At 42.6% G+C, this 13,444-nt stretch overlaps 1 protein-coding gene across 3 annotated transcripts in view; it reads left to right on the top strand.

The window, feature by feature from the left end:
• Positions 1 to 13,444, top strand: part of FAM120C (family with sequence similarity 120 member C) — a 114,079-nt gene that overhangs the window by 63,900 nt on the left and 36,735 nt on the right. For all 3 annotated transcript variants that reach the window (XM_054544613.2, XM_054544615.2, XM_054544614.2), the window contains exon 10: positions 1,963 to 2,212. In XM_054544613.2, coding sequence (XP_054400588.1) covers positions 1,963 to 2,212 — 250 coding nt within the window. The remainder of the gene's footprint in view (positions 1 to 1,962; positions 2,213 to 13,444) is intronic.

The raw sequence follows: 13,444 nt of genomic DNA, 5'->3' as shown, positions 1-13,444 counted from the left end.
AAGATGTTCAACATCAGTAGCCATTAGAAAAATACAAATTAAAACCACAATGAAATATCACTACATACTTACCAAAATGGCAAAGATGAATAATAGTGATAATACCATATCCCAGAGAGGATGCAGAGAAGCTGGATCACCCATAAATGCTGGTGGGAATGTAAAATGGTGCTGCCATTCTGGAAAATAATTTGTCAGTTTCTTTCAAAACTAAAAATAGACTTATACAACCCAGCACTTACACTCTTGGGCATTTATATTAGAGAAATAAAGACTTATTTTCATGCAGGAACATATTCACAGGACAGCATTATAACCCCAAACTGGAAGCAACCCAGATATGCTTCAATGGGTGAATGATTAAACTGTGGTACATTCTTGCAATGGAATACTACTCAGCAAAAAAAAGAATGAACTATCGATACATGCAGCAACATGGATGGATCTTAAGGGCATATGCTGAGTGAAAATGCCAGGTTTTTTTTTTTTTTTTAGATGGAGTTTCACTCTTGTTGCCCAGGCTGGAGTCCAATCGCGCAATCTTGGCTCATTGCAACCTCCGCCTCCTGGGTTCAAGCGATTCTCCTGCCTCAGCCTCCCGAGTAGCTGGGATTACAGGCATGCACCACCATGCCCAGCTAATTTTGCATTTTTAGTAGAGATGGGGTTTCTCCATGTTGGTCAGGCTGGTCTCGAACTCCTGACCTCAGGTGATCCGCCCGCATCGGCCTCCCAAAGTGCTGGTATTACAGGCATGAACCACCACGCCCAGCCTGCCTTTGTGAATCTAAAAGATGTTGATTTTTTTTGAGAATTTTGTGAAATATCTTAATGTCTTTTGGGGTATCTCATTGTGTATTATAAAGCCAGATATTTACATAATTCTTCCTTGTGCTTCTTTCCTTGCCTAGCCTGGTGCATCTACTGAAAAAATAAGATTCAGAGTAACTTAAGAAATGTGTGACATTGGACCTTGACTTATTTCTCCAAGTTACTTTTTGTTTTTTCTTTTTCAAACGAAGTCTCGCTCTGTCGCCCAAGCTGCAGTGCGGTGACTTGATCTTGGCTCACTGCAATCTCCGCCTCCCAGGTTCAAGCGATTTTCCTGCCTCTGCCTCCAGAGTAGCTGGGATTACAGGCACCCGCCACTGTGCCTGGCTAATTTTTTTTTTTTTTGGTAGAGACAGGGTTTCACCATGTTGGCCAGGCTGGTCTTGAACTCCTGACCTCAAGTGATCTGCCTACCTCAGCCTCCCAAAATGCTGGGATTACAGGCGTGAGCCACCACGCCTGGCCTTATGTTATGTTATGTTATGTTATGTTATGTTATGTTTGTGTTGTGTTATGTTATGTTATGTTATGTTTGTTATGTTATGTTATGTTATGTTATGTTATGTTATTTTTAGAGACAGGATTTCACTCTGTCACCCAGGCTGGAGTGCAGTGGGAAGATCATAGCTCACTGCTGCCTCAAACTCCTGGGCTCAAGGAATACTCCTGCCTCAGCCTTCCAAGTCGCTGGGAGCGCGTGCCACCACACCCAGCTAATTTTTAAATTTTCTGTGGAGATGGGATCTCTCCATCTTGCCGGGGCTGGTCTTGTACTCCTGGGCTCAAGTGATCCTCCTGCCTCAGCCTCCCAAATTGCTGGGATTAAACGTGTGAACCACCAAACCCAGCCCCTTGATTTCTTTATCTGCAAAATAAGCATTTTGTTTTGTGACAATGTATCATAATAGTTCCCTCTCAGGATTTTTGTGAGGATTAATGAGATGATATATATAAAGTACTTGCATATCAAGCACTTAATAAACGCGTACTATTCCTGCTGCTAAAAATAAAAATTATTGTGACAGAAAATTAAGAGTTGAAATGCGATGGAGCCTGTCAATGTCCTGTGGCTAGCTGTAGAAATGCTAAGAGATTCTCTAGAGCCTCTTTTTCCTCAATTCTGTTTTCCAGTTCCTTCAGTGATCCTTAAAGAGTGGTCTGCCTATAAAGGGAAGTCACCTCAAACCCCTGAGCTGGTGTCTGCACTGACATTTCGGGAATGGACTTGCCCAAACCTCAAGAAGCTCTGGCTAGGCAAAGCAGTTGAAGACAAGAACAGAAGGATGCGGGCCTTCCTGGCCTGTATGAAGTCGGACACGCCCAGTATGCTCAATCCAGCTAATGTCCCCACCCATCTGCTGCTCATGTGCTGTGTACTCCGGTAAGCTACCTGACAGGCAGGCAGCCAGTTCTTTCTCTTTTACTTTCTTTATATTTCCTTTAAGCACCTGCTTTTATGGTATTTCAAGGTGGGGAAATTTTTATTTTATGTTTGGCTTATGCTCCAGAAACACCGAAAATGATTGTTCAGACAGCCTCCTCAGTTTATGATCCTTGGTCATATCGGTCCATGCATGGCTCCTCTTTTATATTTGGTTTTAGTTTAGTTTTTGTCTTGTTCAGTCCTCGTCCCTGATCCAATTTCCTTCTTTTATTCACCCATAGTCATCTACTCTTGGATGTTTGATGTGTGTCCTTCCAAGCCATCTTCCATATATTTATTTAGACATACATGTATTCATGCACAGTCTATAGTATTTTCTATGGGTAAACATTTTTCCTTTTATGGCATGAATGTATTGTGCTGTACATCTCATTGTTTCTTTTTTTTCCCTTTTTTATTGAGATAGAGTTTCACTCTTCTTGCCCAGGCTGGAGTGCAATGGCGCAGTCTTGGTTCACTGCAACCTCCACCTCCTGGGTTCAAATGATTCTCCTGCCTCAGCCTCCCAAGTAGCTGGGATTGCAGGCATGTGCCACCATGCCTGGCTAATTTTGTATTTTTAGTAGAGATGGGGTTTCACCATGTTGGCCAGGCTGATCTCAAACTGACCTCAGGTGATCTGCCCACCTTGGCCTCCCAAAGTTGTGGGATTACAGGCATGAGCCACCCCGCCAGGCCTGTTTCTTTTTTTCACTCAATATTATTTTTGAGGTCTGTCCATATTCATATATCAATCGTTCCTCTTCACTGTTGGGTTATGTTCTATCAAATACTAATATCATAGCATTTTATTTATTGATTGATAGATAATTGTTTCCAGTTATTTGGTATTACAAATAGTGCTGCAGGGGATTTCTTCATAGATGTCTGTGTCTCTTTGTGTTCCTGAGTCAGTTTAAAGCATATACTGAGAAGTAGAATTTCTCGATCCTGTAAAATATGCATGTAGCTTTTTCACTAAATACTGCCAAATTGCTCTAGATTATAGCTGCACCAATTTATATTCCTGTGAACAATACGTGTTTCATTTCCTCATATTATTGCCAGTACTAATACCATAAAACTTCTTAATTTTGCCAATCTAGTGTTTTCAAGTAGTATCTTTAATTTTAATTTGCATTTGACTACAGAGGAGGTTGATCTTCTATTTTCATGCTTATTAGCCATTTGAGTTTTCTCATTCTCTGAAGTGCTTTATTTGTCTTGCAAATTTTTTATTAGGTTACTTGTCTTATTTTGCTGATTACAGAAGTTCTTTGTCAGATATGTATGTGTGTACACTCAGACACACATGTAGCAAATATCTTTTCTGTATTTGAGTGTGCGTGCATGTGTCTGTGCATGTATATCAAGTATCTTTTCCAGTCAGTCACAATTTGTTTAAACTTTATATATAGTGTTCTTTGTTTACCAGAAGTATTTCGTTTTTACTAGCCTTTTAAAAATTTAACTTGGCTGGGCGTGGTGGCTCATGCCTGTAATCTTAGCACTTTGGGAGGCCAAGGTGGGCGGATCACTTGAGGCCAGGAGTTCAAGACCAGCCTGAACAGCATGGTGAAACCCCATCTATACAAAAAAAGGAAAAAAAAATACAAAATTAGCCAGACATGGTGGCGGGTGCTTGTAATCCCAGCTACTTGGGAGGCTGAGGCAGGAGAATCGCTTGAACCCAGCAGGCAGAGGTTGCAGTGATCTGAGATTGTGCCACTGCACTCCAGCCTGGGCAACAAAGTGAGATTCTGTCTCAAAAAAACCAACAAACAAAATTAGGCTGGGTGCGGTGGCTCACACCTGTAACCCCAGCACTTTGGGAGGCCGAGGCGGGTGGATCACTTGAGGCCAGGAGTTAAAGACCAGCCTGGCCAACATGGCAAAACGCTGTCTCTACTAAAAATACAAAAATTAGCTGGGCGTGGTGGTGCACGCCTGTGGTCCCAGCTACTTGGGAGGCGGGAGGATCAGTTGAACCCCGGAGGTGGAGGTTGCAGTAAGCCGAGATTGTGCCACTGCACTGTAGCCTGGATGACAGAGTGAGACTCTGTCTCAAAACAAAACCAAAAAAACAAAAACAAAAAACAACTTTATTTTTATAGATTTAAGGGGTACAGGTGTCCTTTTGTTGCATGGATATATTGTATAGTGGTAAAGTCTGGGCTTTTCACGTAGCCATCACTCAAATACTGTACATTGTACCCATTAAGTAATTTTCAATCCCTCACCCCCTTCCCACCCTTCTGAGTCCCCAATGTGTATTATTCCACTGTCTATGTCCATGTGCACACATTATTTACCTCCCACTTATAAGTGAGAGCATGTGGTACTTGACTTTCTGAGTTATTTCACTTAAGATAATGGCCTCTAGTTCCATCCATGTTGCTGCAAAAGACATGATTTCATTCTTTTTTATGGCTGAATAGTACTCCAGTGTGTGTGTGTGTGTGTGTGTGTGTGTGTATCACACTTTCTTTAATCATTCATTCATTGATGAACATTTAGGTTGATCCCATACCTTTGCTATTGCAAATAGTACTGCAATAAACATACAGGTGCAGGCTTTTTTTTTTCTTTTCTTTTCTTTGAGATGGAGTTTCGCTCTTGTTGCCCAGGCTGGAGTGCAATGGCGCGATCTTGGCTCACCGCAATCTCTGCCTCCTAGGTTCAAGCAGTTCTCCTGCCTCAGCCTCCCGAGTAGCTGGAATTCCAGGCATGCCCCACCACGCCCGGATAATTTTGTATTTTTTTTTTTTTTTTAGTAGAGACGGGGTTTCTCCATGTTGAGGCTCGTCTTGAACTCCTAACCTCAGGTGATCCGCCTGCCTCGGCCTCCCAAAATGCTGGGATTACAGGCGTGAGCCACCGTGCCCGGCCTGGTGCAGGCATTTTTGTTGTGGTTGTTGGATACATATTTTGCAAATATTTTCTCTCATTCTGCAGGTTGTTTGTTTACTCTTATTTCTTCTGCTGTGCAAGAGCTTTTTCCTTTATGCCCATTTGTCTATTTTTCTTTTTGTTACATTTGCTTTTGAGGTGTTTTTTTTTGAGATGGAGTCTAGCTCTGTTGCCCAGGCTGAAGTGCAGTGGCGTGATCTCGGCTCACTGCAGCCTCAGCCTCCCAGCCTCAAGCAGTTCTCCTGCCTCAGCCTCCTGAGTAGCTGGGATTACAGGTACACGCCACCACGTCCGGCTAATTTTTTATTTTAGTAGACATGGGGTTTCACCATGTTGGCCAGGCTGGTCTTGAACTCCTGACCTCAGGTGATCCACCTGCCTTGACCTCCCAAAGTGCTGGGATTACAGGTGTGAGCCACCGCACCCGGCCACTTTTGAGGTCTTAATCGTGAATTCTTCACCTAGACCAATATCCTGAACAGTTTTTTCTAGGTTTTCTTCTAGGATTTTTATAGTTCAGGTCTTACATTTCAGTCTTTAATCTATCTTAAGTTGACTTTTGTGTTTTTTTGTTTGTTTGTTTTTGTTTTTTTGAGATGGAGTTTTGCTCTTGTTGCCCAGGCTGGAGTGCAATGGCGTGATCCTGGCTTACCACAACCTCCACCTCCCAGGTTCAAGCAATTCTCCTGCCTCAGCCTCCCGAGTAGCTAGGATTACAGGCATGTGCCCCCACGCCTGGCTAATTTTGTATTTTGTATTTTTTTTTTTTTTGAGACGGAGTCTCACTCTGTCACCCAGGCTGAAGTGCAGTGGCGCGATCTCGGCTCACTGCAAGCTCCGCCTCCCAGGTTCACACCATTCTCCTGCCTCAGCCTCCTGAGTAGCTGGGACTACAGGCATCCGCCACCACGCCTGGCTAATTTTTTGTATTTTTAGTAGAGACGGGGTTTCACTGTGTTAGCCAGGATGGTCTCAATCTCCTGACCTTGTGATCCGCCCACCTCAGCCTCCCAAAGTGCTGGGATTACAGGCATGAGCCACCGCACCCGGCCCTAATTTTGTATTTTCAGTAGAGACAGGGTTTCTCCATGTTGGTCAGGCTGGTCTCAAACTCTCGACCTCAGGTGATCCCCTATCTCAGCCTCCCAAAGTTCTGGGATTACAGGCATGAGCCACCGCACCCGGCCTTTTTTTTTGAGCAGAGTCTCGCTCTGTCGCCTAGGCTGGAGTGCAGTGGCGCGATCTTGGCTCACGACAACCTCTGCCTTTCGGGTTCAAGCGATTCTCCTGCCTCAGCCTCTCGAGTAGCTGGGATTACAGGTGTGCACTACCCTTCCCCGCTAAGTTTTGTATTTTTAGTAGAGACAGGGTTTCATTGTGTTGGCCAGGCCAGTCTTGAACTCCTGACCTCAGGTGATCCACCCGCCTCAGCCTCCCAAAGTACTGGGATTACAGGCATAAGCCACCACACCCAGCCCATCTTGAATTAATTTTTGTATGTGGTGAGAAATAGGGGCCCAGTTTCATGCTTCTGAATGTAGCTAACCAGCTATCCCAGTACCATTAAAAAGGTGTTCTTTCCCCAGTATGTGTTTTGTCAACTTTATCAAAGATCAATTGGCTGTAGGTATGTGGCTTTATTTCTGAGTTCTCTATTCTGTTCCATTGATTTATGTGTCCATTTTTATGCCACTACCATGCTGTCTTAGTTACTACAGCCTTGTAGTATAGTTTGAAGTCAGGTAATGTGACGCCTCCGGCTTTGTTCTTTTTGTGTAGTATTGTTTTGGCTACTTAAGCTCTTTTTTGACTCCATATGAATTTTAGGATTGTTTTTTCTAATTCTGTGAAAAATTATGTTGGTATTTTGATGGGAATTACATTTAATCTGTAGATTACTTTGGACAGTATGGTTATTTTCACAATATTGATTCTTCCAATCTATGGGTATGAATTGTTTATCCATTTCTTTATGTCATATATAATTTCTTTCATCTGTGTTTTGTAGTTTTCCTCGTAGAGATCCTTCACCTCCTTGGTTAAATATATTCCTAGGTGGGGTTTTTTTTTGTAGCTATTGTAAATGGGATTGACTTCTTGATTTGGTTCTCAGCTTGATGATTACTGGTGTATAGAAATGCTACTGGTTTTTGTACATTGATTTTGTATCCTGACACTTTACTGGGTTCATTTATCAAATCTAGGAGTCTTTTGGAGGATTCTTTAGGGTTTTTCTAGGTATAAGATGATATCATCAGCAAACAGGGATAATTTCACTTTCTCTTTTCCAATTTGGATGTCTTATATATTTTTTCTCTTTCCTGATTGCTTTGGCTAGGACTTCCAGTACTATGTTGAATAGGAGTGGTAAAAGTAGGCAAGTTACTTTTTTTGGAGACAGGATCCTGCTCTGTCACCAAGGCTGGAGTTCAGTGGCACAATCACAGCTCACTGCAGACTCAACATCCTGAGCTCAAGTGATCCTCCCGCCTCAGTGTCCTAAGTAGCTGGGACTACAGCCCACACCATCATGCCCAGCTAATTTTTTTTTTTTTTTTTTGAGACGGAGTCTTGCTCTGTAGCCCAGTCTGGAGTGCAGTGGCTCGATCTCGGCTCACTGCAACCTCTGCCTCCTGGGTTCAAGTGATTCTCCTGCCTCAGCCTCCCGAGTAGCTAGGATTACAGGGGCCCACCACCACACCTGGCGAACTTTTGTATTTTTAGTAGAGACGGGGTTTCTCCGTGTTGGCCAGGCTGGTGTCAAACTCCTGACCTCAAGTGATCCACCTGCCTCAGCCTCGCAAAGTGCTGCAGCTACAGGCGTGAGCCACTGCACCCGGCCATGCCCAGATAATTTTTTAAAGTTTTTTTTTTTAGAGACAGGCTCTTACTATGTTGCCCAGTCTTGAACTCCTGGGCTCAAGCAATCCTCCCATCTTGGCCTCCCAAAGTGCTAGGATTACAGACATCAGCCACCATGCCCAGCCAGAAAGCGGGCAAATTTTTGCCAACCTTTTATTATAATTTCACATATATAGAAAAATTAGAATAATAATAGTACAGTGAACACTCATAACCACCACCTAGATTCTATAATTAATATTTATCATATTTGCTTTACTTCATATAACCGTCCATTTATTCATCTCTAGGCATCGATTTTTCCATCTTTTTTACTGCATTTCCAAGTAAATTGCAGACATCAGTATACTTCTCCCTTCACTGAGAAGTATTTATTTTGGTTCTGTCCAGCCCATGATTTTCTACCTTTATGGTGTGTGTTTTGGTGTCTTATTTAATAAATTCTCCCCTACCCCTAAGTCATAAAGACATTTTTCTGGCCGGGTGTGGTGGCTCATGCCTGTAATCCCAGCACTTCGGGAGGCCGAGATGGGCGGATCACGAGGTCAGGAGATCGAGACTATCCTGGCTAACACAGTGAAACCCTGTCTCTACTAAAAATACGGCTGTAATCCCAGCTACTCAGGAGGCTGAGGCAGGAGAATGGCGTGAACCCGGGAGGTGGAGCTTGCAGTGAGCCGAGATTGCGCCACTGCACTCCAGCCTGGGCAACAGAGCGAGACTCCATCTCAGAAAAAAAAAAAAAAAAGATATTTTTCTACGTTTGCTTATACTTTTATAATGTTGTCTTCCATATCAGGTCCTTAATACAGTAGATATTTTGTACATGCTGTGAGAAAGGATCTAACTTTATTTACGTAATACGCCAGTTTCCCAGCTTGATGTATTGAATGATCCTTTCTTTCCCCAACCTTTCTTATGTATCACGTTTGGTTTTTTTTTAGACGGAGTCTCGCTCAGTCGCCCAGGCTGGAGTGCAGTGGCGTGATCTCGGCTCACTGCAAACTCTACCTCCTGGGTTCAAGCGATTCTCCTGCCTCAGCCTCCCAAAGCTGCTTCCACATTTTCAGGTATTGGTTGTCAGAAACCCGCACTTCTCAGTACCAATTTTCTTTTTTCTTCTTTTTTTTTTTTAGAGCCAGGGTCTTGCTCTGTCACCCAGACTGGAGTGCAGTGGCGTGATCATGGCTCACTGCAGCCTCCACCTCCTAGGCTAAAGTGATCCTCCCACCTCGGCCTCCCAAGTAGCTGAGACTACAGGTGCATGCCATCATGCCCGGCTTTTCTGTTTTTTGTAGAGATGGGGTCTATGTTGCCCAAGCTGGTCTTGAACTCCTGGGCTCAAGTGATCCTCCCACACCTTGGCCCCCCAAAGTGCTGGGATTATAAGCATGAGCCACTGTGCCCTGCCTCTTAGTCTATTTTCTGTTGCTCATGGCAGAATACCTGAAACTGGGTAATTTATAAAGAAAAGGAATTTATTTCTTACAGTTATGGAGACTAAGAAGTCCAAGGTTGGGGGACTTGCATCTAGTGAGAGCCTTCTTGCTGGTCATATGGTAAAGGGGCTGATCACGCTCATGTGCTATATCAGGTCTCTCTTTCTTTTCTTATAAAGCCACCAGTTCCCCTCCCATGATAACCCATTAATCCATGAATGGATTAGCCCATCTGTGAGAGTAGAGCCCTAAAGATCAAATCACATCTTAAAGGCCCTACCACTCAATACTGCCACACTGTGGATAAAGTTTCAATATGAGTTTTGGAGGGGACATTCAACCACAGCAGGTCTGTTGTATTTACGTTTTTTTTTTTTTTTTGTAGACAGAGTCTCTGTCGCCCAGGCTGACTGGAGTGCAGTGGTGCGATCTCGGCTCACTGCAACCTCCACCTCCCGGGTTCAAGCGATTCTCCTGCCTCAGCCTCCTGAGTAGCTGAGATTACAGGCGCACACCACCACACCCAGCTAATTTTTGTATTTTTAGTAGAGACGGGGTTTCACCATGTTGGCCAGGCTGGTCTTGAACTCCTGACGTCAAGTGATCCACCCTCCTCTGCCTCCCAAAGTGCTGGGATTACAGGCGTCAGCCACCGCGCCTGGCCATTATGTGCACCACCATGCCTGGCCATTATGTGCTACGTTTTTATATCTGTATAAGTTCATTCATGGATTCTATTTTGTGTCACTGCCCATTAGAGTCCTCATCAATATCACATTGTTTCAGTTATTAAGGGTTTGCAATTTGCCTTAATATCAGGCAGTACAAATCTCCACTCTTTTCTTTTTTGAGAATTATACTAGTTATCCTTGCACCTTAGGAGCCCTTACTCTTCCATATATAATTTGTGATCAGTCTAGTTTCCACCAAAATCTTATTGGGATTTTTTTTGTCATTGAATTGAATTTATAGATTAATTTGGGGAGCTTTGACATCTTTATAATGTTAAGTCCTCCCATCCAAAGATAATAGTTTACCTCTCCCATTTATCCAGGTTTCTTCCTTTATGTCTTAGTATAATTAATTTTTTTCCATTGAGATCTCTTACATTTTAAATTAATTTCTAGGTACTTGATAGATATCGCCATGATTATGTGTGATATTCTAGTTTCTGTTATACTTTCTCATTGTTAAAAAAAAAAAGTAAGTTTTTGTGCAAAGAGGAGGTCAAGCCCTACAAGTCACCAGAGAACTGCAGAGCACTTCGCTTTCAAAATGGGCAGACCTTAGTTTGAATGCTGCTTCTGGCATTTTTCAGCTTGGATATGTCACTTTAGCCTTTCTGAGCATCTCTTTCTTCACCATAAATGGATATAATTTTACGTCTCAGAGCAGCTTGAACATTGAGATAATGCATTCAGGGACCCTACCACATACTAGATCCCCAATATATGCTAATTTCCTAACCACCTTAACATTAAGATTAGTGACTTACAAAGTTTTCCGAATAAGAATAATGAGGCCGAGCACCGTGGCTCACACCTGTAATCCCAGCAATTTGGGAGGCCGAGGCGGGTGGATCATTTTAGGTCAAGGAGTTCAAGACCAGCCTGGCCAACATGGTGAAACCCTGTCTCTACTAAAAATACAAAAATTAGCCGGGCAGTAGTGATACACGCCTGTAATCCCAGCTACTCAGGGGGCTGAGGCAGGAGAATCACTTGAACCTGGGAGGCAGAGGTTGCAGTGAACCATGATCGCACCATTGCACTCCAGCCTGGGCGACAGAATAAGACTCCGTCTCAAAAAAAAAATTTTTTTTAAAGAATAATGATAAAGATTTATTCTTCCTACTTCCTAACATGTTCCTGGGCCACAGCCCTTCATTGTCCCATATTAACTCTGGAATTGTACATTTCATTTACCTTCTTTCTAAAATATATAGTAGGCCGGTGCAGTGGCTCATGCCCATAATCCCAGCACTTTGTGAGGCTGAGGCGGGTGGATCACCTGAGGTCAGGAGTTCGAGACCAGCCTGGCTAACATGGCGAAACCCCGTCGCTAGTAAAAATACAAAAATTAGCCGGGCATGGTGGTACGCGCCTCTAGTCCCAGCTATTTGGGAGGCTGAGGCATGAGAATCACTTGAACCTGGGAGGCAGAGGTTGCAGTGAGCCAAGATTGCACCACTGTACTCCAGACTGGGCGACAGAGCAAAACTCTGTCTCAAAAAAAAAAAAAAAAAAAAAAGCAAAACAAACAAAATACATATAATAGCTCATTTTCCCATTTATTTGGTTCTCTACGTTACATGGAATAGATCCAGGAACATAAAAACAATTAAAAATAGCTTATGAATCGCCACACTGTCTTCCACAATGGTTGAACTAATTTACACTCCCACCAACAGCATAAAAGCGTTACTATTTCTCCACATCCTCTCCAGCATCTGTTGTTTCCTGACTTTTTAATGATCACCATTCTAACTGGAGTGAGATGGTATCTCATTGTGGTTTTGATTTGCATTTCTCTAATGACCACTGATGATGAGCATTTTTTCATGTTTGTTGGCTGGATAAATGTCTTCTTTTGAGAAGTATCTGTTCGTATCCTTCACCCACTTTTTGATGGGGGTTTTTTTTTCTTATAAATTTAAGTTCTTTGTAGATTCTGGATATTAGCCCTTTGTTAGATGGATAGATTGCAAAAATTTTCTCTCATTCTGTAGGTTGTCTGTTCACTCTGATGATAGTTTCTTTTGCTGTGCAGAAGCTTTTTAGTTTAATTAGATCCCATTTGTCTATTTTGGCTTTTGTTGCCATTGCTTTTGGTGTTTTAGTCATGAAGTCTTTGCCCATGCCTATGTCCTGAATGGTATTGCCTAGGTTTTCTTCTAGGGTTTTTATGGTTTTAGGTCTTACGTTTAAGTCTTTAATCCATCTTGAGTTAATTTTTACATAAGGGGTATGGAAGGGATCCAGTTTCAGCTTTCTACATATGGCTAGCCAGTTTGCCCAGCACCATTTATTAAATAGGGAATTCTTTCCCCATTGCTTGTTTTTGTCAGGTTTGTCAAAGATCAGATGGTTGTAGATGTGTGGTGTTATTCCTAAGGCCTCTGTTGTGTTCCATTGGTCTATATCTCTGTTTTGGTACCAGTACCATGCTGTTTTGGTTGCTGTATCCTTGTAGTATAGTTTGAAGTCAGGTAGCATGATGCCTCCAGCTTTGTTCTTTTTGCTTAGGATTGTCTTGGCTATGAGGGCTCCTTTTTGGTTCCATATGAAATTTAAAGTAGTTTTTTTCCAATTCTGTGAAGAAAGTCAATGGTAGTTTGATGGGGATGGGATTGAATCTATAAATTACTTTGGGCAGTATGGCCATTTTTACGACATTGATTCTGCCTATCCATGACCATGAAATGTTTTTTCATTTGTGTCCTCTCTCATTTCCTTGAACAGTAATGTGTAGTTCTCCTTGAAGAGGTCTTTTACATCCCTTGTAAGTTGTATTCCTAGGTATTTTATTCTCTTTGTAGCAGTTGTGAATGGGAGTTCACTCATGATTTGGCTCTGTTTGTCTGTTATTGGTGCATAGGAATGCTTGCGATTTTTGCACATTGATTTTGTATCCTGAGACTTTGCTGAAGTTGCTTATCAGCTAAAGAGATTTGGGGGCTGAGATGATGGGGTTTTCTAAATATACAATCATGTCATCTGCAAACAGGGACAATTTGACTTCCTCTTTTCCTAATTGAATACCGTTTATTTCTTTCTCTTGCCCGATTGCCCTGGCTGGAACTTCCAACACTATGTTGAATAGGAATGGTGAGAGAGGGCATCCCTGTCTTGTGCTGGTTTTCAAAGGGAATGCTTCCAGTTTTTGCCCATTCAGTGTGATATTGGCTGTGGGTTTGTCATAAATAGCTCTTATTATTTTGAGATACGTTCCGTCAATACCTAGTTTATTGAGAGTTTTT

The sequence above is a fragment of the Pongo abelii genome, chromosome X (assembly GCF_028885655.2).
Source record: "Pongo abelii isolate AG06213 chromosome X, NHGRI_mPonAbe1-v2.0_pri, whole genome shotgun sequence".
NCBI classification, from domain to species: domain Eukaryota; kingdom Metazoa; phylum Chordata; class Mammalia; order Primates; family Hominidae; genus Pongo; species Pongo abelii.
Note: the sequence above shows the minus strand (reverse complement) of the source record. Positions and strands in the feature narration are given on the sequence as shown.